Raw genomic sequence first — 25,316 nt, 5'->3', positions numbered from 1 at the left:
CATAAGGGAAAGAACGTAAACTTTTACATCTCAATTTAACTTTTGAACTGATATGTGCTGCATCATTTATGATGGTAATTACTTTCCTTGTTTTACAGATCCTGATATTTGCTCGACTAGTTTTAGATTAATCAAAATTCTAATTTAAAAAGTTAGTATAAATAAATACCCATAACGATGTATAAAAAGTGCTACTGTAAATTACTTATTTTTAAGTACTTAACGACATTGATTTCATAACAGAATGTGTCCTGATTTTACAATGAAGTCTAATTAATAGAGCTAAACGGCGGGTTTAAGAAATTTGGTATTTTAACTAATGATATGAGCAATCACTTAACTTCAGAGCATTTGCTCCAAGTTCAATGTACTTAACTTCTTTATAATGCCTTTCTTCTTCAGAAATGGTAGCGAAAGTTTCAGTAGTTTCAAATAATCTATAGGAAAAGTAAAGATCGCAAGCGTGAAGTATAGTGGCTGTACGTCATAAAACCTTTGAAATGTTTACTTTACATAGTAAATGTCAAATTTTCGTTTCTGAGCTATTAGCAACCGCAACTGCGTAGTAGTTTGTTGTGTAAGAGGAAAGCATTGCATTTGTTCTCTTTCCTAGTCTTTTTTTTTTTTTTTCGGTGTTTTAGAAAGCTCTAAAATTTTATTATTTTGCTTTCAGTTTTCATGAGCATACTCGAGTTCTCATAATCGAATCACTCGATAATTCAAGATCATTCGAGAACTCAATTATCACGAGTTTTCGATTATAAGCTCTCGATTATAAGATCTAGAGTTTTCGAATTATCACATCTCGATTTCTCGGATTATCGCATCCCGAGATCTCGATTATCACATCTCGAGATCTGAATTCAAAATAATCGAGAAGTCAATCGCTCGAGTTCTCGATTTCAAAAGATCTGGATTATCAATCGCTCGAGTTCTTTATTTCAAATGATCTCGATTTTCAATCAGTCGATTATCATAAGTACTCGATTCCTGAGACCTCGATTATGCCCATCACTAGCTTTTAGTATAGACCATATTAAAATGTTCAATGACATTATATAATCATGAAATTTAATGTAGTTAATACGAGTCATTTCTCTAGATATACTACACGAAATGACTGAATAATGCGATTAGGTTTTATAAGTGAGCATTGGGGGAGGGAAAGGGATATTTCGGTCGATGTGAAAGTAAAACGAAAATTGGATGTAATAAAACGACCTAATATCGATAAAACTGCTAAGAAAGTCACAAAATAAATTTTCTTGTTCTTTTTATCGACTGTAATAATCTGATAAGTCTTTGAAATGGACTTATTTTAGGATTTTTGATTTATTTCCATCAATGTTGGTAGGTAGGTCATTCTTAGTTATGTACCTGTATGATTTCAATTATTACGAACCTCCGAACGTAAGAACCTTCGAGCGTGTATCACAATCTGGTGATGCAACATGGAGTAACTTCAGAATTCTTACTCTAATACCCCTTTTTAATGATGTATTACGCATTTACAATTATCAAATGCTGAAAACAGCATAAATACACATCATAAATATCTCACACTTTGATTTTTATTAGAAACAACTAGAAGCAAAATAAGTTTAAATATATACTTAATTAAAATTCTGCTCGGAAGGGGTTAGAATATCGATCTGTTTCAAGGGAAATACTTTCAGCTTTTTTGGATATTTAAATAAGACACTATGCTGTGAACTAAAAAGCTAAATCTGTGAAATCCTTCATCTGCATTGATTCTTCATGTTGAAATATGACATTATAATGCGAATGGAAATTTTAAGCTTAACATGGATAGCTTCCTCTTATTTGCTTGTCCAGAAACGAAGCTGGCGTAGAAGATAAATGTCATTTAAAAGCCGTGGAATGAATTGTTAACTAATTAGTCATTAGCATCTTGTTTGCAGCCTATAAAGCCTCGTAGCCGTTAAGAAGTAAATGCAATCCTAATGCCCCCTTTCACATTCTCTGTTGTATCCCTTGAAGCATATGTGCTATCTTAATAGAGAACTGCTTGAAAGCTTGCGCAGCGGAACGAGTTCATCTCCAGCTCTGTCGTCATACATCCATGTTCTTAGAAAGGGCTTTAGGAAAGTGCATTGTGATTCCTGCTTTTGACTGAATTCTTATCCACTCGACTCGTCTTTCCAGTGTTATCTGAAGAAAATTGCGACATCACCACTTCGAAACAAATGGGACACTCATCAGATGTTATCGTGACCCAGCGTTCTTTTTTTCACTTCGTATAAATGATTTCATAACAATAGTAAACTAGATGCATTATGGAAGAGTTTTTCCTCCCTTGTTATATCCATTTCTAACTTCAGAGCTGAGGAAAAAGTCTATAGATTTTCATAAGTTTTAATTCCCTCAAACTCTAGGTTAGAATCTATTTCTCCGGTGATTAAACTGATTTCTTATTACCATCCTCATAAGTTGAGACTTTTCTCTCTCTCAAAAACAAAAGTTGTACTCCAGATTTTACGTATCTCTTCTTATTTTGTGGATAAACAATGCGTTGCTACAGGGGGGGGGGCGCACTTCTGTAAACTGCTATTAGATTAAACTGCATCGATTTTAAGTTTGTCATCTAACTTGGTGCAGAAGCAAGGTATTCTTGTCATAAATAATCACATAAATGATGAAAGTCCTCTGTCGAGAGTTTGGTTAGATGCAACTTCTCCGGTTTTATGTTTTGATCTTGTTGGTGAAGTATATGTTCTTGTTATCAGAGTATCATTACATTAACATTTTTTAAATATGAACTGTTCTTGCAATTACTTCTATGTGTACTTCTGTTTTAAAAATTCCAGAATTGACCATCTGGGGAGACAGGTCGCAACAGTCCTTACTTTTATATAAATTACCATAGTAGGATTGGCAATAGTGTTAAAAGCGTGGGTTATGGTAATAGTACCAAGGGCTATACTAGGGCCCCTGGTACTATAATAGTACCAAGGGCCCAGTGAGGGTTTGAGCCCCAACCCTTCACTGGGCCCTTGGTACTATCATAATTGCCAATCCTAAGCCTGGAAAAGTGTGGGGAAGTGACCCAATAAAAATATAACTTTTCTTAACGTTGTTTAATTACCAAAATCTGCATCAATCTCGACTAGTTCAAATAATCAGCACTTTACTGCTCCCCGATTTTGCGTTTTGCAAGGAACGTTGCTGCAGGACACCGCAAATCTGTCAATGTGCTTGTTATGAATTAAAGTACGCGAGCAGATTTAACTTCTCAAAATTTACGTTCATTACCGGACCTGATGTAAGAAAATTTTTGAAAAAAAAGAAAAAAAAAAACTACTTGCTCTCAAACCCGCATTCAGGTTTGCACATGCCTGATGATCTGTCGACTCAACCTCTGCAAGGCATTCGTGGTTTTTTGGTCTGGTGCTCACGAAGCTACTTCGACAATTCGCAGTGCATACAGTAAGCAATGATCTCAAATGGTCACTCTCTTTGGAATAACACACGCGTGTTTTAAGCCGTTATACAATACATGAACATAGCTGAAGGTTAATTGATATGCAACACTTTTTTTTCCCCTTGACGAAACTATTGTAATAAGTAAGGCTTGTATCAGAAAGACGTGCATGATCGAGTTTTTATCGTAACTGTTTAGGAAATGTAAGTGGAGAAAATAAGTTGTACTCAAAAGAAATAAATTCCGTACCAATTAATGTACTCCGAAAGTCATAATTGGATTTTCATGCAAGTGCAAGATAATTTTAAATGACTTCTTCAGTAAGACGGATCGATATTTATATAAAATGAAGGAATTGTGCAAATTATTTCTGAGGGTTTCTTTTTTTTTTTTTTTTTTTTTTTTTTTTTCATTTCATTCATGAGGTTGTTTGAACAGCGAAAAACAAACTTTGAAATGGAATCGAAAATAAAATTTGCGCGCGACATAATTATTTCATAAATAGCTCTAAATCAAGATTTCGAACTTGATAATTTCTTACAGGAGAGAACTGATGGCCTTTGTAGTTATTATTTATTTTTTTAACCGTGATCTTGTGTTTGGAAACAGAAGGAAAGTTAGAAATAATGATACAGCACACGAGTTTCAATGCAAAAATAGTTGGTATTGATTGGGAACAACTCACAGTTTCACAAAATAATACGATGTATGTATGTATCGTAAATACATTATTTTTGACTAATATGATATTGGCAATATCAAAAGAAATCATAAAACTTATTAAACGTGGCGTATCTGTGGACAAAAATTCTAAACATTTTAAAATGAAATATGAACTTATTTTAAAGAAAATTTGTTATTTGAAAATTTAATGAAACCAAAAATGATGTTTCTTAATGTGTATGTGACTGTCAAAGTAAGATTTTTGGGACAGGGGTACTCAGTTTGAAACACGTATGAAATGATACCCAAACACTTTATTTTTTCTTTGTGCACATACACAGCTTTCTTTGCATCCTAGATTGATTTTTAATTTTACTCAAAATTTTACCGATTTTGTATTACTTTTCTTTTCATGAATGCCGAAAATACATTGTTGTGTCGGGGGCCGGTAACCAAAAGTAGAGGAAGAACGCATTAATGTGTCACCGGCCGGTGAACAAAAGTAGAGAAAGAATCATTAATGTGTCGCCGGGCCGGTAAACAAAAGTAGAGAAAGAACAGATAATGTGTCGCCGGCCGATTACCAATAGTAGAGAAAAAAACGTATTAATTTGCTGTTGAACGGTTAAAAGTTAAGTCAATCGACATAAACAATCACATAGCCATATATTGGAATTGCTGCTGTCTGGTGACATTATTTGTGACTGGTGCAAGGACCTTCGCAACAGTCCACATGTTCCACTGTGACCCTCACAAAATGAGTAAGCTTTTAGAAATCGGCCGAAAGCTTTTCCCCATCCGTTTGATGTTGCATCACTAGCTTTTAACATGGTTGGTATTTGTCTGGCTCCCGGTGTCCTTGTGTTACGAAACGATTCTGGGTCAACCATGCAATCGGTTCCGACCTTTGGGGAAAAATGGCCAATTGATGATTATCAATAAATTTTTTCGATATATTATTTATTTAGGCTCTGCCTTTTAACATTGCATGTTTTTCCGAGCAATAAATCTTTCAAACAGAGAAACTGTCCGATTCAATCTGTAGATGGCATTATTTTTTTTCCTCCATTGTCAAGAGTTGACGATGGGAAGAACAATTGAATCGGGAAATACTTATGACAGTTTTGTTTCATCTGGGAAAGGCAATGAAAACTTTCTCACTGAACGAGATACTATCAAAAAGAAAAGGTTTCTAATACGATAAATTCTCTCCTCATATGCACAAAAAGTAACAACTTTTAGGCAAGAGTAAATAGAAAGTTTTTTTTTACTTTTTGGGACATTACAACGATTGGTACCCTTGAAGTAAAGTTACCTAAGTAGTCCAGAAAAAAAATTATGTATAAATTATGTATTGAATCATTTATTTTCCAAATTATTATAAATACTGTTGCAGTTTTCATTGCCTTTCCCGAAGGTTGATAAAAACTACCCAATTTCCCAAATTATAATCAAATTAAGAACATATCGCTTACGTCGACAATAGTGGTACAGCTGAATTTGAAGAATCGTAATAAGTATTGATTTACAGTCTGAATTTAATATCTTTCTTGCCACAATGGTGGTCTGAAATTAGTTTACATAACTGGCAAGTGGTAGCGTGTGAACGATATAATCAACAGTGGCACATTATTGTAATTTCACAGTTTAGAAGAAAATGTTTCAAACTTTAACCATACCCTATTAATTTGGACTACAAAAAACAACTAATGAATATGTATCATAAATTGTTTAAGAAAATTGCATTTCTTGCGAATAAATCGGTTAAAAGTACGATTACGTTAAACCTTGATTTGTTGACGGTGGAGCGATATGTTCTGATATAGCAAGAGATACGAAACAGGACATTTTAACAAAAAAAAAAAAAATGGCCAATTTATTTTTATGCAAGATTGTGAAATTATTTAAAATATTGAACTACGCGATTCAATAAGCTAAAAAACTGCATTATTAGATTTTTTTTACGAAGTTTAAATAAATGAAATACAATTACTCTTTGAATAAATCAAGTTTCCGCAGAATTATCTCAATAATACTTCTATATCACAATTGGAAATGCATGGCGAAATTCATACGTATTGTTCAAGCAGCATATATCCTAGTGGAAAAAGTTTCAGTTTAAGTCTGCTTTCTGAAATATCTAATAAAATATCTCCTAGTTTTAAGTTTTCCATAACAACACGTTTAAAATCCTTTAAATTAAACATTCCATTTTTCAATCTGTTCAGAAGGTCTTTCCAATGGCCATCTCAATATTAAAATAACTCACCTTAGCTAAATTAATCCTCCGTAAAAGTTTCTAAATAGTTTAACTTTTTTGGGACGAAAATAACTTCTCCATATTGACCAAAATCTGGAACAGTTGACGGTTTAATTTCTAAATACAAAGCATTTAATCGGGTTTCTCATATTTATTTCCGTGTTATACTCTGGTTCGAAATGATATTGTTCTAATTCCAGTTTTTATAGTTTGTGAGGGGGGGGGGAATGGAAATTTCAAATGAAAAACACTAAGCTTGTTTGAGGGAGATAACGGATCATTGCAGTCGTTAAAAAAAATTCATACACTGTATGAGGATTGGTTGTATGAATTAAAACCAAGGGATGTGAGGAGGTAGACCCCCTTATCACTGCACCCCTGATTTTAGTTATCTACATTCCCTGGCTAATCGTATCGTGGGAGAATATTCTGTAGTCATAGGAATTTTACGGGGGGGGGGGGAGTTATTTAGCATTTTCTTTCTCTTTGGTGTTTGATTTGGAACCGCGTGGGAGGTGCGTGGCCAAGCGCCCTCTTCGTACACACACCCACTTGCAGGGGTGGAGACAGAAGGTTATGACGATGAATGATGGCATGAATTGAAGACACTAATAATTCGATCCGTCGATGTTAGTGTCGACTATCAAACCAATCTATTGTATGTTCGGGAACGCGTGATTGATGGTACCCTCTTGTAAGTAAATGTTATTACACTTTTTGTAGGAGTGCCCTCAACGGGGGGAGGGGGGGGGGTCATTGCGCAAACTGCGCCATTGAAATTTTTAGGGGTGTTTTTATTTTTTTTCCCCTTGATGGTCGTGTTCGTCAGTGAAGGGGGGGGGGGGGCGAGACTCAAGTATTTGAGAACCATTGTTCTTTTTTGGGGGGAGGGGAAGGCGCCTGTGGTTTGTGTGCAATTAAACTAAAAATGAATTGCGAAGACGAAGCATATGGAACATGAAATATTCTTTCGTCGAAGTTTACCTTTTTACTGCCGAAATTCATTATTTTGATGCAAATAATTGTTAGCATCCTACTTCATGCAAGTACATTGGGGTTGAGGTAAAAAAAGAGATATATTCGGCTTGATCTTGGAGTTGGAATAGGTGCACCTTTAATAGTGGGGGATTATATGACCAAGTTTAGCAATCAACGGTTCGCTTAACTGCGGGTTGCATATGGTACCTTTTAGGGTTAAACGCCTGAACCAGGGTGCCATTTTGACTTCCTATTGAGTACCGCTTGTTCTACTAGCGTTCCCATAGGCGGCTGGTGCACCAAAAGAAGAGGGGGGCTCAAAAAATGTAGGATTAGGGGGCGTGGCCCCCTAAAATTGTAGAAATGGGTTGTATTGATGGCTTTTTAATATTTATGATTCTGTGACTTCAAAAAAAAAAAAAAAAGGAATACGGCCTCAAAAATCGGGACGGATGGCTACTGCAGAATTTCCTCTTCCAATTAAAAGTTCCATTTTTATGAACTAAGATGAGAAAGGTCCATTTATATTTGGAATTTTAGATGTTACTTTGGTAGAAAAAATCAATTCACCCCGTAAAAAATAAAATCATTTTTCAATCGATTATTAATTTTTAACTCTAAAAAGAGAGGAGACTAGGCCCCTTTACTTTTAAAAGTGAGGGGGCACAATGCAAATTGAAATTTCCAGAGATAAACCACTTTATTCTCAATGCAAAAGATTCAACATTTGCTGCTCGATACATAGCGGGCCTTCTACAACCTCACAAAATAATAATTTCTAAAAAAGAAAATTCAGCATACAATCGCGAATTTTTTCAGCGAAAAGCCCAGAAGGTTTTGTTCTGAGCCGAAATGTTCATCTTAATGCACGTTTCTGCGTGATATTTTTAATACAGTTAAACGGGGCACTCATCTCCGAAGAGCAATGGCAGACCTCCTCCCCCTCTTAATTCCACAAAGACCACCAAGAACAAGAGCACCCAATAAAAAAAACCTCAAAACATCTCCCTAAAATTTCAGTGGCGCCATGACCTCGCCCCCCCCCCCCCCCCCAGGTGAGCACTCCTGAATTAAATAGCAAATCGATTTTTCCTTACAAACTGTTAAGCTTAACCATGAACGTACAGTAAACACCCGATTATCGGAGGTCGAATTATCCGCGGGTCTTTTTTTTTACTTATGAATGGTGTTATTGTTCGTTTCTAGATTTTACATTTTTTTTTTATATATTCAATGTTAGTAGATACAATGTAGCAATGTTTTTAGTTACAATTTAAATGTATGTGTGAGTGTTATTAATCTTTTTTAGCTATCGTATGTTGTTTTATTTTTATTTTTCCTCAATACTAGTTTAAATCTCATTTGGAAACCACACTGCTTACGCGTTTTCTCCAGGAAAGTCTGTAGCAAATACGTGAACCGTTGCGAACTTAAATGAATGTGTTTAGTAAAACTTGATGATAGTTGTAAAGAGTAAAATTGGAACAGTTTCGTTTGTTTGTGTTTTGAAATCACATACTGTGAAATTGAAGACAAGCGAAAAAGGTAGATTAAGGTTGACAGTAAATAAACTACATTCATTTCTTCTTGATCAAAGAATCCTGGATTTAGAACATTGTTGCAAATAGCATTTTCGTGGTTATTTATTATTATTATTTTTTAAACTAAATGTGATGCTTCATTTAAGAAGCTGTGAATACGGCAATTCAACTAAAAGGACATGGTCCATTTTTCTTCTTTCTATCTTTAGGTATTTAGTAGTTTTCTCAAGCATGAATCTAGTTCTTCTTGTATCATTTTCAGTTCGTCAGTTTAACGAAATTAGAAGCATTCAGGCGTAATTTATATCTTCGCCCTAATTTATAACTACGCCCAATCAGAGGTAATTTATATTTCCGCAACTTAAATAGGTGTGTAATATACCATTTGGAAAGATCACTGAACTATTCAAGTCATTAATTCTGCTTTGGATGAATTTTCTGTATTTGAAAAATTAATAATTATGTAAATTTCTGTTTCATTAGCAGTGCATTAACTAATCTCTAGCGTCAGATTATACAATTTTTAAAACTTAATGTAGAATTCTTACCTCCCCCCCCCTCAAACTTTTAATATTGTTTTCTTTATTGAGAGAAATGTTGTTTTGAAAGACATCTTAGTATGTATGCTGCTTGCTTATGAAATGTAAGCTTATCAAGTTGATGCGACTTTCATTCCTAGATGAGGTCGTGCAAAACATTGCAACAGTAGTTCCTCATACTTAATCCTATGTAAGAGGGAAAATAAACATCCCCGCTTACGTTTATAACCTTGCCCCTTACTTGCACACTGATCTCCGTTCAAGCATGCGTACTTTGTGAGGAGTTTAATTTCATTTTTTATCTTTAAATGCAAAATGTCGATCGGTTTTAGAACGTGTACAAAAAAAAACTATCTGTATATATACAGAGGGTGGCCAAATTATTATACTCAAACAAACTTTTCTGTATTTTCATTGCTGTCTATTGATGTTACATAGTTTTATTATTTGAACACATTTTGCAGTTTATTTAAAAGTTTAAAGTTTATTTTGGCAACACTTTACTTTTTTTTTTTAATATTTTGAATGTGAGAGATGTCAATGTCCGTTAAAATTTCAAGTTACAAGCTTCTTTTTATGAGTGTGATTTTTGGAAAAAAATAACAATTTATGTATAATACTGCCATGTGCAGGTAAAGGGCAGTAACTGCACTTTTTTCATTTTTTTTCCTTTTGCATTTTTGTCATCTATTGTACGTTATCTTTATTGTACAAGCTCGCTTATTTGATTTCTGGTGAAAAAGAGGCGCGAAAAAAACGTCTAAATCCAACACTTTCCTAGTGTTAGTATTGAATCCACCACACATTTCTTCAAATATCTCGAAAACTCAGTTCTGCAGATACTGCCGTTTACCTGCACACGGCAGAATACTTGGTAACTCAAGCAGTCACATCATTCATTGAAAGAATGCCACTTCGCATCCAAGCCATGATAGCAACAAAAGCGGAGTTATTAAATATTTAATATTTATTTTTTACCTATTTAAAGTATCGATCAGAAGGTACTTTACGTTTAATATGTTTAATTCATATTTCATTTCAAGGGTGAAACGCTTGTAGCACCCACTTTCGGCTTCTTGCGACACTCTTAAGGGAGCCATTTTTTAGCCATGAGGTGCCATGGGGAACTAAAACGGCACCCTTAAAGGGGTGCCGCTGGTGCTACGAGCCTCTCACCCTAAATGGGGCCATATGCACTTCGCAGTTCAAACAGTGTAGAACAGGAAATAACTGAAACTTCCCACCAGAGTTATTCATTCAGAATTCTTTACTGAAAACTAATGAAACTTTTTTTCTTTCCGTGTAGCAAATTTTCATTGTCGCAAGTAAATCTGATTCTGTCGCGTTGCCGGAAATAAATGCATAACGATTTGCACAAATATCGACCTACCCCTAATTTTCACCTGTTGGCACGCTGTCAAAATGAAGTTGCAGTTGCTATGTTGTTGGTAGACGAGTTACACCAAGGACGTTTCAAACCAAGTCCTTGGTAAACGGGATCTAAAACGTCTGTACAACAGTGAATTTAAACTTATTTTTGCTTTATTTTTTAAAGATACCTTTTTTGTGCATTTTCAAAAATTCCGTCCATACTATTAGAAAAATAGCTACTACGTGAATGGTTTAATAATTAGACCGTTTTCTTATACTAATGTTCTCAAGGTTCGAGGGTTCAGGGATGAAAGCACTGTCTGTTTTATATTCATCATCTTGGAAAAAGAAACGAATCAATTAGTTGAAGCTCGTGTCTCGTCTTCTCTTTTTTTTTTAAATTACTTACATGCATTTAAGTATAATTGAGGCTCTCGCAAGAGTACTTCTTGTATTTGCGACGCATTTCCATGTTAATGGTACCAAACTTATTTTACTCATAGGCAGCGACGACGAAGGACAGACTCTTTCTAAGAACATTCATTGAACAATAAATTATTCATTTACCCTTTTGACCAGAGTTTTTCCAAGGCGTGAAAGTACTTTTTTGACATTTTTCAGAGTGAAACTCAGTTTGAGGAGTGGAATATAAAAACAGTGAATACCATAATAGTGATCAATTTCATATGAAAATTTTAAAAAAAAAAAACTTTCTAAGGTTGAAATGGACTAATACATGGAAAGAAGAGATTTGTTTCAATTTTTAACATTTAAAACGTTTGACAGTGAGTGTTTAAAAAAATAAATAAAAAATAAATAAATAAAACATTCAAATGATGTATTTAAAAAATAAATTTTTTATTTAGCCTGAAAATACGCTTGACTAAATTTTTGAGGCGTACAGTAAAACCTCGTTTGTCCGGACTAATTGGGACCGAAGGCAATACGGATAAACGAAAATCCTGATAATCCGGGTACTATGGTCAAGAAGCAAAACACATTTGTAAATACTGTACCTCAAAGTCAGAGGAACGTAAGTCACATTATGATAATTTTACAGTGCGGAGGAAAAACGTTTTTCTTCCGCATGCAAAGGATGAGACGCGCGCTCTTTTAACCCTAGTAAAAAATTGAAAAGGATATTTTTTAAAGAATTACGTTCACATGGCTCAGTGCGGAATTGACTTCTACATACAATGCACTAATAAACAAAAAATAGCAATTTTTGGACTTACGTTCTTCTGGCTCTGAGGTACAGAATACGCAGGCTTGTCTTTTATTACAGCAAAAAAAAAAAAGCTTTGTGACAAAATTATATTAGGATTGTTACTCTGAAACACCTTATCATTTATGGTTCAGCTGCAGTGCTATTGGACTGACACTCCAAATACGCCATGTTGTTTGTAAGATTACTATAATTTATTGCACGATCAATGCAGGACTTGTACATTTAATCAAAATTATAGAGCGAATATTGCTGTTCTTGCTATCATAATTTAGAATGATTATTTGAGTGAATTTGTTTTTTGACTAAACAAATTTGATCCGGAAAAAACGGAGAGCAGGAATAACGAGGGCTGGATAAACGAGGTGCTACTGTATTTACTATTTCCAATGCGTGAAACAAACTTGTACAGGCGTTAAAAATATTGAGTACAACGCTAGAAGAATAAAGCTAATAATAAAAAAACTTTAAAAAAATCTTGGCCGTAATGGGAGACTAAATAAGGGTTTTCTGAAAACCCCTAATTTGTAGATGAGACTGTTGAAACCTCAAATGTTGTCTGGATTATTTTGGTTATTGTCAATTTGGAATAGTGATGATTGGGTATGGGTCATTCTCCAGAAAACTAAATTTTGAACGCAAAATATTTTTTCAATTACGAAACCTTTTGTTTTCTTTTTTATTTATTCTTACATGAAAGTGTTACCTACTAGAAGTATCCATAAACAATGGCCCAGCTAAGTTCCAATTATTTTACTCATAAGCAAAAAAAAAAAAAAAAACCTTGTTCACGGAAAAAAAAGAAAATTTTTTAATATTTAAAAATCGGGGGCAATTTGATATCAAAGTAGCAATTTTGTTTATTGTGCAAACAATCAGCTATTTTAATGATTAGTGGGAATATAATATTAAGCTCTCTTAATTGAAGTACGACTTAATTAGTAGTTCCAAATGTATATTAAAAAATAGTATTTAGTAAATTTAAGGATATACTGACAATTTATAATTTTGGTAGAATGCCTAATATTGGTGTATTTCCCCTCCATCAGTTATTTTTACCTCAGAAATAATGACATTGATAAGGTCTGTCACGGAAGTGAGATTCACGGAGGTGAGGATCTTTCCATTAATATAGGCCTAATAGATTCATTTTTCATGGATTTTTTTTTTCGTTGTTACAATCTGCACATGTTAAGCATATTAAAACATGTTCACTTCTTTTTTTACAAAAATTTACATCCCTGAAATTCAAATTCACGGAGATGAGAGGTCAGAATAACCACACTAATGTTTTAAAGCAAAATCTATGTTTTGTTTTTCGACAAAAATCTCACAACTTCAACTATGGCTGAAAATAAACAAGTGGTTCCCTTGTATCATGGAAAATAGAATTTGATGTCATTACTGCTACGTGTTAATGAGGAATGGCATTTTGTGTTTAAGTAACGGAGGTGAGAATTTATTGTGTGACATGACTCCTTGGCCTTCTAAAACGAACTAAAACACAATATTAAAAATTAAATATACTTAAATAATTAGTATTTAAGACACTTGTGAAAGGAACAATAAATAAGTATATACTTTTAATTAAACAAGTTATTAAGCAACATAAACAGTCGTGAGAATTCACATGTTGTAAACCAAAAATAAACTAAAATAAAAATTATTTTTAAAAAATTGTTGGTAGGTTTAAATAGATATATTTTTGGTGAAATTAAAAATTATTGTTAAATGAATTGTTCCTTAAAGTTTTTACTGTAAAAGGCGTGTGACAGAAAAGTTACACTTTTTGAAGAATGACTCGTATGCAATTAAAAATGACCAATACATTTAATGGAATATTAGCATTGTTGTGACTTACATGTAGATAACATTTCATATCTTTTTTTTTTTTTTCGAATTTTTGGGTAAAATAGAATACACTACTATAATGATAAAAAGTGGTAAAGACAATTGATTTGGCTACAAAGAAATTGCCAAAGGGGCTTAGCATTTCTCACTAAAAATTTATTTGATTTTAAACACAGTTTATGCATCAAATTATTCTAAAAATTAAATCCTGAAATTTTAATTACTAAAACAAACGTGTAAGTAATGCGAAACACAAACTATTTGAAAAATGTCGGAGCTCCATTTTAATAAAATGTTTAACAATTAAACCTAACGAACCTCTGAAGTTTCCAGAGGCTTTAGTAGAGATAAAGGAAAGAGGGGGAAACTAGAAACGAGTTGACTTTTCTTTCTTTCCCAGTATTTTTTTTTTTTTTTAATTTAAAACATTTTCGCGTTTTTCTTGAAAATAAATTCTCCATACGTTTAATGCAAAAGATTTCAACTTTTTTTCATTTCGCGGAACGGAAGCAAATTAACAAAAACTCATAAAATTTTTTTTTGTTCCCCCTGGAAAGGATCTTTACTGAAAAATTGATTTGGTAAGTACCCAAGGGTCTTTTTTTTCGAATAATCTGAAATAAACTTTAAATTGTCATTGCTACCAAAATTTAAATTCATGCAGTAGGGGAATTTGGGGGCAATTGCAGTAGTTAGAATAACTTACATTTTAAAAATGAAGTATGTTTTTGAAATTACATTACATATAAAAAGACAAATGCATTTTGTAATAAAAGTGCACTGATTTTTATTTTCAATTTTTGGCAGTAAGTTTGCCCCCCCCCCCCAAAAAAAAAGGTTCAAAATAAAATAATTTTAATGATATGTTTTTTTAATTCATTATTAAAAATATTTCTCCTTAAATGAATGAATGAATAATTAAACAAACATAAATTAACTAATATATGATTTAAAAAAAATGAGTGAATAAAATAGTGAATGAATAAGAAAATTAAGTGTGCTTGTATTTAAACTCGATTTTATGAATACAAAATGCCTAACCTTCGGATGAGACATAATTCTATCCGGTATAAATTCTATTAAAATAGCTTAAAATTTGGTTACCTTTTACTTGAAAATTATTCAAGTGATAGATTCTTAATATATTATCACGGGGTGTTGGATGGATGGGGCATGAGCTTTTGATTCAGTTACTAAGATATGGGGGGAAATAATAACAGTTTGCCTAACTAAAATAATTGTTATGAATTATTCATTTAGGTAAAAGAGAAATCATACTAACTACTAAAATAATGGTTTGTTACCTCCCCCCTCTCCTCCAAAAATTTATGATACCAGCACTGCTCTGATAGAAACAAACGATAAAATCAATTCACTGAACTGTTGAGAGTGCAACAAATGCTCGTTGCACATAAAAAAAGGACAAGCCAAAGAAACAATTCTGGAGGTTGCGTGGCATTTTTTCCGCTCTTTTTGACCTTTTCTGTGTAAAATGCCGATAAAAAACATGCAAAAGTGGGCGAAGAGTCCTCCCTACAATAGTGTGGCCACTTAAGCGTGCGTACGCCGTCTAAAAATCGTTGCGGCAGTTGACAGACCAGATAGTCACCAAGCACTTCATTACTCATGCAGAAAGTGTAAGTTAAAAGACTGGATTAGTTGAGAAGGTAAAAATGCCAACTCTTCTTTTTTAAATAGTACTCATAATTATTATTTCTGGATATAAACTCGCCTCTAATGCAATTAAGAAAAAAAGATTCATTTCGTTTGTTCTGGGTTTAATTTTTGCAGTCTTTCAAAAAGCAATCTTTGACATTGATTTGAGGCTAAACATTCTGTGCAAAAATCTTGTTAACGCTTACCATCGGAATAAAACACTAAATATGAATTTTGTACGTATCAACTACATGCTTTTAAATTAAGGCTAAAAAGCCGTACAGAATTTTAGCACGAAATAAATTCTTTATTGCGGACAGAGTTTAAAACCACTAATGCCAAAGCAATAAATTGAACGATAGTTTGTAAAAAATAGATTTTTTTTTCTGAGTTTTATCCGCTCAATTTTTTCAAAGTTTCCACGTGTCTTGTTTTTGTATCCGTCTCATTTCTTCGTCTTAAGCAAGGTTGATTGCTTTTTCGACTTTTTGAAGTGTTATTTTAGTTTCGTCTTCAAACTTTTCTGCCGTGAATTATAATTTGCACGCATTTTTTTTCCTTCTAATTTTTCTTTTAGCCACAAAAAGATTACGGATTTATATAGGTATATAGATATATTTTTGTAAATTTATTGTGCCCGAAAACAGTGGCGTTCCGGTACTAAAAAACTTATCGAATTCATCCTTGATTATAGTAATACTTCTTTTTTCAATTCCTTTTCAGAAGGGATTAAAATATTTTGTGAAATCAAAAACCTGTAACTCACTGTTGAAAATTATTCTAATTGACATCCTTTCAGAAGATTCAGTGATTCCAACAAAGGTGAAATGCTTCAACAAATCGCAAAAAATCATAAAATCGAAGTACGTTAATCCGATAGCCTTGCACAAATTTTATTTTCGTAAGTTCCGAAAAAAGATGAAAAATGAGGCGTGGGAGTTATCATAAGAAGTAAACTAATTTGCTAGTGTTTTAACTTAATCTGGAGGTTGCTAGGCAACCGCTTCTAGGAGTGACATCACTTTCTCGGTATCAAAACGTCATTACGTTGAAACTCGTCATATAGTATTTCTCATTGCACAACTAACGTCATTGTGGAATTTTTTTTTCCTAATTGAGCTAACACAGAGTTCGCATGACAGCCGTTTGATTTTATGCAATGATAATAAATATATCGCCACAAAAATAGCTTGAAGTCTCGGTTCAATGCGCATTCTACGCATTTTTTCTCGACAAAATATCCCACGATTCTAATACAAAATTCCAAACTAAGATTAAATGCTCGTATTGCAACTTTCCATTTCTGTCTTTATATTGTATTCGTTTAATTAATGGAGGAAGTACTATATTTTGAGTACTTTCCTGTCATATTAATAATGAAAAAGGGGGGGGGGATTTATATAGAAAGATAATTATACACACGGAGTCTGACAAAAACTATAATCTTGAGAAGCGTTTAGTGCCAGATTATTTCCTACATGCTATGACTTAATGACACTGCGTGACAAAAGAAAGAAAAAAAAACTCAAATGCTTCTGACATAATTCTCGCAATCTTTTGTAAAATTACCCCCTGAATCTTAAATCGAACCCCCCCCCTAATAACCCAAATTTTTTGGAAATAGCGACTCCCCCCCCCCGCCAGTTTTTGAGAGTTTCATAGCCATTATATTTTTGTAGGGGAAGGGAGTATTATATTAGCTGTTAACATTCTTCTGCGGTTTCTCCTCGGCTTTAAGCCAAATTGCCAATCCTCATGTGGTATTTTACATATATATGTAAGGGCAGGGCCGTCCCACTCGAAGTGGTGCAGAGTGATCGCCCTGAGCACCAAGGTATGAGAAGGCGCCACAAACTCAACTTTTACTGCATGACAATTTATAAATATTTTTTCTTCTCTAGGGAGAGGTTTACAAAATGGCTACACATAACATTTAATTCCTGTTTTTTTTTTTATGGTACATATAGATTTCAATTTGCATTTTCAACTATGCAATAATTTTAAAATGATAAGTTCATTTCCATTTTACGCTCACCATTCTCTGTGGGTGGGGAAGAGAGGGCTCCAGAAAAGAGAGAGATGAGAGAAAGAGAGAGACTCTTCTTTAAAGGATGTTTTCTTTTTACATATGGAGCGTTACAAAAAAATAGACAAGACACCAATTGTAATAAAATGTCTCAAAAAATTTCCTTTTTGTCAAATTGAAATAAATGAAAAAAAAAAGATATTGATTTCTTAATTCAAAAAATAAGTTATAAATATGTAATATATTTATTTGAATAAAAGAATGTGCTACTTAAATACTGTGTTGTTAGATGTGATATTAAACAAGGCAAGATGTATGCAAAGTTGTAATGCTATTGTTCTATAATTAAAACTCTATTTGAATTAATTTTGTCGGACTCGCCTCAACAACCCACATATCACTTGAAACAAATTCTACTCTCGGGATACATTATATAATAAAAAATAATAATCCGACTTTATTATAAGACTTAACTTTTGACTAGAGATAAACAAACGGAATTCGGTCGTGAGAAATTAATAACGCTAATTGCTTTTTTAAGTGATGTTTTGTGGGCTTGAATAATGTATCAACGATGATTTGCGAACGCTAATTGCGTTTTTCAATTTTATACGCAGCTTGGACAACAATGCGACATTGTTACTAGTCATGTCAGTCGCTTATAAATATTTCACTCGAAAATAAATATTTATTTAAACCGTCCATCACTGTTTTATTCATTATTAAATTTTTACTTATATGCACGCAATGCCTGCTTAATTATACAGGGAATATGTCTGTGAAATAGGCATTCAACTAGAGTTATATGAATCGTTTGAAATTTGTTCCTATTTAAAGAACTGCTTTGCTTGATAATAAACGCTTAACTCTGAAGTTACTTATTTTGAGAAAAAAGTTTTGAATCTTCAATGTCAAGGAATGAAAGTCGATATTCAGGACAATGTTTCTTTTTTTGGCTCTGGTACGTGGATGCCTGACCCTGAGTGTTTATTTCTTCTTGGGGAGCTCACTGAAAGGGGAAAACTTTGGCGTTGAATTGTTTCGTGTTACCGTCGCAGCATTATTCCAACTTCAGAAGCGCAGGAAATCCAACTTAATTTATTGACATTAACTCTTCCCCTTCTCTGATTTTCCTAATAAATTAATAGCTTGAGGGGGAGGGAAGGCCTCAAGTGTCTGAAACGAAATTGTAAATAGCTCTTACTATTTCATAAATGCTCAATGTGTTAGTTTACTAATTTATTTCGTATAAAATAAAACATTTTATTCTTACAGTGTTGAAGATTGCTAAACATAGTACAATTCAATTCTATAAAATTTCATTCGCTTCCTATAATTTAGCTTGCAGTAAAATTTTATTTTTACGATTTACAATACTCGTTAAAATATTATTCGCTGATTTAAAATATTCGAAGGTTTTGGAGATTACGGAGAAAATATAGATACATCATTCTTATACGGGGGGAATTTCTGAAAAAAAGCAGCTCAATTAGTATTTTTATTTAATTTATTTTTCATTTAGATTTTCCCCCTATTTGAGTTCTATAAATTTTCATCGGTATTGTTGTTATTAGTTTTCTTTTTTATTATTTTTATATGGTTATGCTTTTGACTCCTCAAGCCTTCTCAATTAAGTATTTATTATTATCACGTTTCTTTCTGAACTTATGCGCCCGATAACCTCCAAATTCTCTCGAATATGTCAGCGAGTGAGTGTTACATTATGATCTAGAGATCTCTTCATGTTTTAAAACTTTTTTTTCTTGTAAATGTTATGATTTTTTCCTCTCCTTTTCCAAAAAAAGTTTCTAAACTTCTTCACTCGATGCTAGAACGTCAAAAGTTGTCTCGATTATCCTTTATCAATGAGTGCATGAGCTATATCCGTTATCTGTGCCTTCCAAACTTCAGTCTGGCTTTTTAAATGCATGTTTGTGGGTAAAGTTTGAAAATAATTATCTCTCTTGCTTGTAGGAATTGTCCTTGATGCGAGTATTATTTTCATCAGTTTCGCTTTGGGAATTTATACCAAAGCCGACACCTTTACTACAACAAGTGCAAATTGAGTTCCCAGGAGTTTTAATTTGATTTCCAATTCAATTCATTCTTTTTAAGAGCTCTTTTTTTTTTGGATTGAGAGACTTAAATGCACCGAAAGGTGAAAAAAAAAAAGAAACAGGGAAAGAATCTTTGAAAAGCTGGTAGGAGTACTTTAAGGACGGAAAAAAAATGTAATGCTTTAACTCAAGCAGTTTTTACTTTTTAGCAAAACTGCAGTTTAATTCCGTTTTATGTGCGATTTAAAATAATTTTTTAGACAGCACCGTGATTCATTCCTTGATTCAAAATATTTGAAGGCTTTAGATATTATTCAGAAAATGTATATGCGTAAGTGTTATACGGAGAATTTCTTTAAAAAGCTAGTTTTTTTTCCCGTTCTCTGTTTAAGGTAGCATCTTGAAAAGATCAGATGTTTTCTTTCTTTCTTCTGTTTGTAGAGTTAAAAACTTTTGGGAAAAGTTTTCACACTGTTTGAATTATTTATCAATGTATTTATTTACTATTTTAATAAACTGCTGTTGTTAAAAGCCTCCCAGAATTGTTTCTTGGCCTTTGCACTTCTTGAAAATAATTTACTTTCAGATTTTTTTTTTTTTTTTTTTTCACAATTCTTAGGATCAAGTTGAAATTTCAAACGAGTGATCAGAGCAGCTATTATCCTGTTTTTTTTTATTTTTTATGCTGTCTCTGATCGGAGTATTTTCTTATGGTATTTTTGTCGTTGTCTTATACATTTGCTTCAGAATTTGCCAAATTTGATGCTAGTAGACTTTGTTTCTTAAAATTTTTCACCCCAAATTTTCAGAGCATTGGTAAGAGTTTAGGCAGACAATGTATTTAAGACGGCGGTTCTGCATGAACGCTGCCAGGCCAACGGAGCAGGGGTAGTCAAAGGTGTCTAATAAACGAGTACTTGAAGGAAGAGGGCTACTCTGGTCCACCCATAAAAAATTAGTCTTCCTTTCTTTCACTATCCATTGTAGATGTTAAAAACGAAATTACAATGTGAACAAATAAATTCTAAAAGTTAAGTGAAATTATGAGTACTATGTTTCAACGAATAATTGACAAAAGACATTTTTGATCAAAAGTTGCTTTAAAAGGTATTTAGCACTTGTACTACATTTAAATTTAAAGTACAAGTTTGGTCACTTCCCCTGATCAAGAGTACCTCAAATGACAAAAATCAGTAAACAGAATTTCAGTACTGTAAGTTTTCGGCAGTTTTAATTATTTCTTATGTGTGTTGATGGACTTAACGGGTTCTCAAAGTGTTGAAATTTTATCATTTAATATTTATTAACAAAAATTAACTTGTGATCTTGCCCAACATTTTATTACCCCGAAAATCATGTATTAAAATGTGCACTTGAGTCTAAAAGTTATTATAAATTCACATGAACTGTATTTATTATAGTTTCAATTTCCACAAAATTGAGTGTTATTTTCAGTGAATCTTTAAATGAACGAATTTTGTGATTGCTCATTTTAGTTTTCTTTTTCTTTTTTTCGATTTTTTAATGCAAGCTGGGCAGAATAGATGAAATGAAATGCAAAGTGTCGAAAATTCCTTTTTATTTTTGAGTTTTGTGTTATAAATGGCTTCTCCATACAGTATTGCTTTTATATGTTTCGTGCTATTTTTTTTCTTACACACACACACACACACATTATATATATATATATATATATATATATATATATATATATATATATATATATATATATATATATATATATATATATGTGTGTGTGTGTGTGTGTGTGTCTATGAATCATAATAATCATAATACTTTTGAAATAAAAACGCATTAGAATATACATATGGCATATTAAGAGTATATTGCTATTTGAAAACGAAAATTGATGCAATGGTCTCCAAATAACTAAACTTATCGTTGCAAAGAGCTCAGAGTAACTCAAATAATTGTTATAATGGGCTCCAAATAACTGAAGTAAATTGATACAAAGAGATCAGAGTAACTAAAATTGTTGAAATGGGTTCCAAATAACTAAAATAAATTGTTGCAAAGAGCTCAAAGTAACTGAAATGAATTGGCGCAATGGGCTCTAAGTAGATTAAGCTACATTTTTGGCGATACTAAAGTAAATGATTGGTACAACTGCAGTAAAATTGTTGCGTTGGAATAAAAGTATTTGAAATTATAAAATGTGGCAATTTAATTCCAAATTTTATAAGCAAAATTGGTGCTTATTACTTGACGTTAATGTAACTCTTCCGGTAAGAGTTTCGAGTGAATATCCAAGTAAATTGATTGAACGTTATATATGAGAGAATTAATAAGTTTATGAAAGTTGTTGCAAAGAAGCAAAGAATTGCAAGTTGACTCAACTTAAATTATTGTTTCAGGAGATGCAACAGGCCGTGCCTCCCCCTCTTACAGCCATCCAGACTCCGAGGACTGAGGAGAGTGGGTTTGCTTTCTTCCGTGCCGATTCCAAAGAGGTCAGTGTAAATATTATTCGATTCTTTCAGGTGAATAACAGCACGTTAGAGTAGACTTTAGGTCGTGTAGAATAAACTGAGAACGGGAAATACGTGTAGGAGGACAAGATCCCGGTTAAAGCATCAAATGTACGAAATTGAAAGAGCAGATATAAAGATGGAGATCAAAACCCCTCTGAAATGACTACTAGAGTAACCAATGTAGAAAAAGAGAATTAAACCAGGAAATTTACTTTTTTGAATGATAAGACTGATGAATTAAATCGCAATGTTTTTTCGGTTCAAACTTGCTAAGTTAGTGTCTAAAGATTTCCTTTATCCAAAGGTAACCACCTGGGAGGGGGGGGGGGGGAGGCATGACGCAGAATGCACCATTGAAATTTTTAGGGGGTGGTGTTTTGAGGGGTATTTTTCACTTTTTAGGGGGCTCTTGCTTTGGGGGGGGGCTGCTTTATCAGTAAGCTTAGTAATTGCTCAAGTAAAAATAAGTAACTATACGAATGAATACACACACACACATTCAATCATTTAATACCCGTTGTAACAGCTCTTGTCGAAACAAAATTCATCGTTAAAATGTAAAAGTACGTCATGGAACATTGTACTTTGTCATAGTTAAAAATACTGTGATAATTTAAACTAAGGTACGTTTCACTTTAAATAGAGAATTTAGTAACTAATGAAATATTGAATAATAGCTAATATTTATTTACGTTTGAATATTATTGTACACAAACTACGCATAATATTGAAGTAACACGTTTGAGGACCAAGTACACTGGGGGGTGGGGGGTGGGGACATTTACAGAAATCAGCTTTTTTTAACTCTGAAATATTCAGAGATCCTAGATTTCTCTTCGGAAGAGTGGGGAAAAAAGAGCTAAAGTGATCAAAAGTGAAAAGGATTCATTTTAAATTAGGAATTGTTCGAACATATATGTTTAAAAAATGTCTGTAGATGGTCAAGCGCATATTTTTAAAACATAACATTATTCCATAAATGTCAAGAACATATTCAGCCGTATCGCATTAGTTAAAGTGCAAAAAAGAAAAAAAAAAAGAAAACCAAAAAAAAAATTTGCACTTACTCTTGAAACTTCTCAAATATGCGTATACGAGTTGCATAAAAACTGGACTACATATGGCAATGCGGCAACCGGAATTAACTAAAGGATGGGTTGGTACATAAGTCCTTACTAGTATAGATTTTTACATACTAGGATTGGCAATGTCTTTAACTCGAGAGCTCAGGGGGAGCGGTGTTTTACACTCAACCACTCCCAGTTGAATCCTCAACACACAGAAAAACTTTATATTCTGTTTTAATTCACAGAGACCGTCTACAAATGAGACAGTGAGAAGCAAAGGGATGTAAGTGGACATATTCAAGTTTTGAGTAAAGTGCGTTTAAAGATAACATCCTAGGTAGGCTTTTATTGAGTTTTTTGTCTAAATCATGCTGTATAGCAGCAACCATCAGGGCTACTAGTACCATCTCTTGCCCCAAGACAGACGAGAGGTTCAACTACCATGTGTACTGGTTATCTCCATTTTTTTAGTTTTGCCACTTACATCCCTTTGCTTCTCACTGCCTCAAATGATGTCTCACTTTGAAGGGGGAGAGAGGTTCGTAAAATTGAGAGTTTGTAAGAAAGGGTAGGGAAGAGGTAAAAGGGAGTGTGACATCACGCATTTTCTGTAACAATATGCTTATGAAAAACAGTGTGACATGTGATAAAAAAGAGGGAGGGGCGGCACAGGAGGAAAGGGCGGTCAAACTTTTTGAAAGAAAAAAAGTGTGATATCATTCACGGACAGCCTTAAAAACAAATATTCAAAGCCAAAGAATAGTTCTTCCTTCAACTGCATGAAATCAAAAATAACCTATCGTGGATGCTCCATTCAGTAAAAAAGATTTCCATGAATACGTTTCGCCATGAAAAACAAATAACATGCGTGAGGCTATACGTTACTTTGAGAGAAAATGTCCAAACTGCTCTAAACAGGATATGAAGTATTATTTTTTCGAAATAAAGGGGAGTTTAAAGCCGACTTTGCGCCACGTTAATTTCGGTGTCTAGACTTGCTTTTCTTCCGACGTGCATTTCAAAAGGAAAATTGCGCAAATTATTAAATTTACGAACTATCGCAGTTAGTGTGCGTGTTCATATCGAAAGTTAATGGAAGCAAAAGATAAAAAATTTAACCGACATAAAATCATGAAAACATGTTAAAATCGCCTAGAAAGGAATAAGAAATGGCCGACACGTGTTTGAGGTTGCTGGGAAAAACCTTTTTAAATGCAAAAAATCAAATTTTGGATGGAAAGATATTCGACAAAAGTCTTTTATAAATAACAATACTAAACATTATTAAAATACTATATGGAAATTATACTTTTGTTAAAATTAAAGCGAGCAAAATAATGTAACATATCTACACATCTACTGTCCAACTATCTTATTACGACCACGGTTAACAAATCACGGCTAAAATGTGCATTTTGTTACCGTCTAAATTCAGTTATTTCATGAAATAACTAGAAAAGTCAACTAGAGTATATATTTAATAGATCATTTTAAATTTCATGCTTTACCTTGCAACTCTATGAAATTACTAATGCTAGACTGTTAAAGTGAAAAATAAACACTTTAAAAGTTATTTTATACATTAATTGATCATAAATAGCTAAAATCTCTCGAAAAATACATTTTATGCCTGTTGCGGATGATTAACTGATAAATAATAAGAAAAAGCAGATGATACTATTTTTTATTGCTAAAAGAGTGACAAATACACCATCTAAATTCTGCGTCTAAGCAACGGAATGAAGCGTACACACATACGCCATTGCAAAATAGTTAATAAACGGTTCAAAACTGACTAAAAGCATCTAGAACCGGTTCAAAGAACTTAAGAGTCCCATATTTTATACTTAAAACAATCAAGTAGTCATTATTATATAGAGTACCCCAGTTAAATCGTAGAATTCAATAGTTTTATTTGACTTGTCTAGTTATTTCATGAAATACCCTGTTGCTGTATGAAATAACGGATTTCACACTTTACGGTAACATAAACAGAATATTCAAAGATTGGCGTAACATCGAGAGGGTCCTAAAATCAGAAAATGGTGTGTGTTATTGGAAATATTGTTCAAGAGTCTTCTGACAGCTGCTTCAAACTTGCTATGAGTCACTAAACCACAATAAAGTTCTCTATTTCCTTTTGAGAAA

At 33.1% G+C, this 25,316-nt stretch overlaps 1 protein-coding gene across 1 annotated transcript in view; it reads left to right on the top strand.

The window, feature by feature from the left end:
• LOC129219287 (AF4/FMR2 family member 1-like) overlaps window positions 1-22,404 on the top strand; it is a 203,785-nt gene extending 181,381 nt beyond the window's left edge. The window contains exon 6 of the mRNA XM_054853625.1: window positions 21,985-22,404. Coding sequence (XP_054709600.1) covers window positions 21,985-22,134 — 150 coding nt within the window. The 3' untranslated portion in view covers window positions 22,135-22,404. The remainder of the gene's footprint in view (window positions 1-21,984) is intronic.
• The last annotated feature ends 2,912 nt before the right edge of the window (window positions 22,405-25,316 follow it).

The sequence above is a fragment of the Uloborus diversus genome, chromosome 3 (genome assembly GCF_026930045.1).
Source record: "Uloborus diversus isolate 005 chromosome 3, Udiv.v.3.1, whole genome shotgun sequence".
In the NCBI taxonomy this organism is placed as follows: domain Eukaryota; kingdom Metazoa; phylum Arthropoda; class Arachnida; order Araneae; family Uloboridae; genus Uloborus; species Uloborus diversus.
This window is presented reverse-complemented; position numbering and strand designations above follow the sequence as displayed.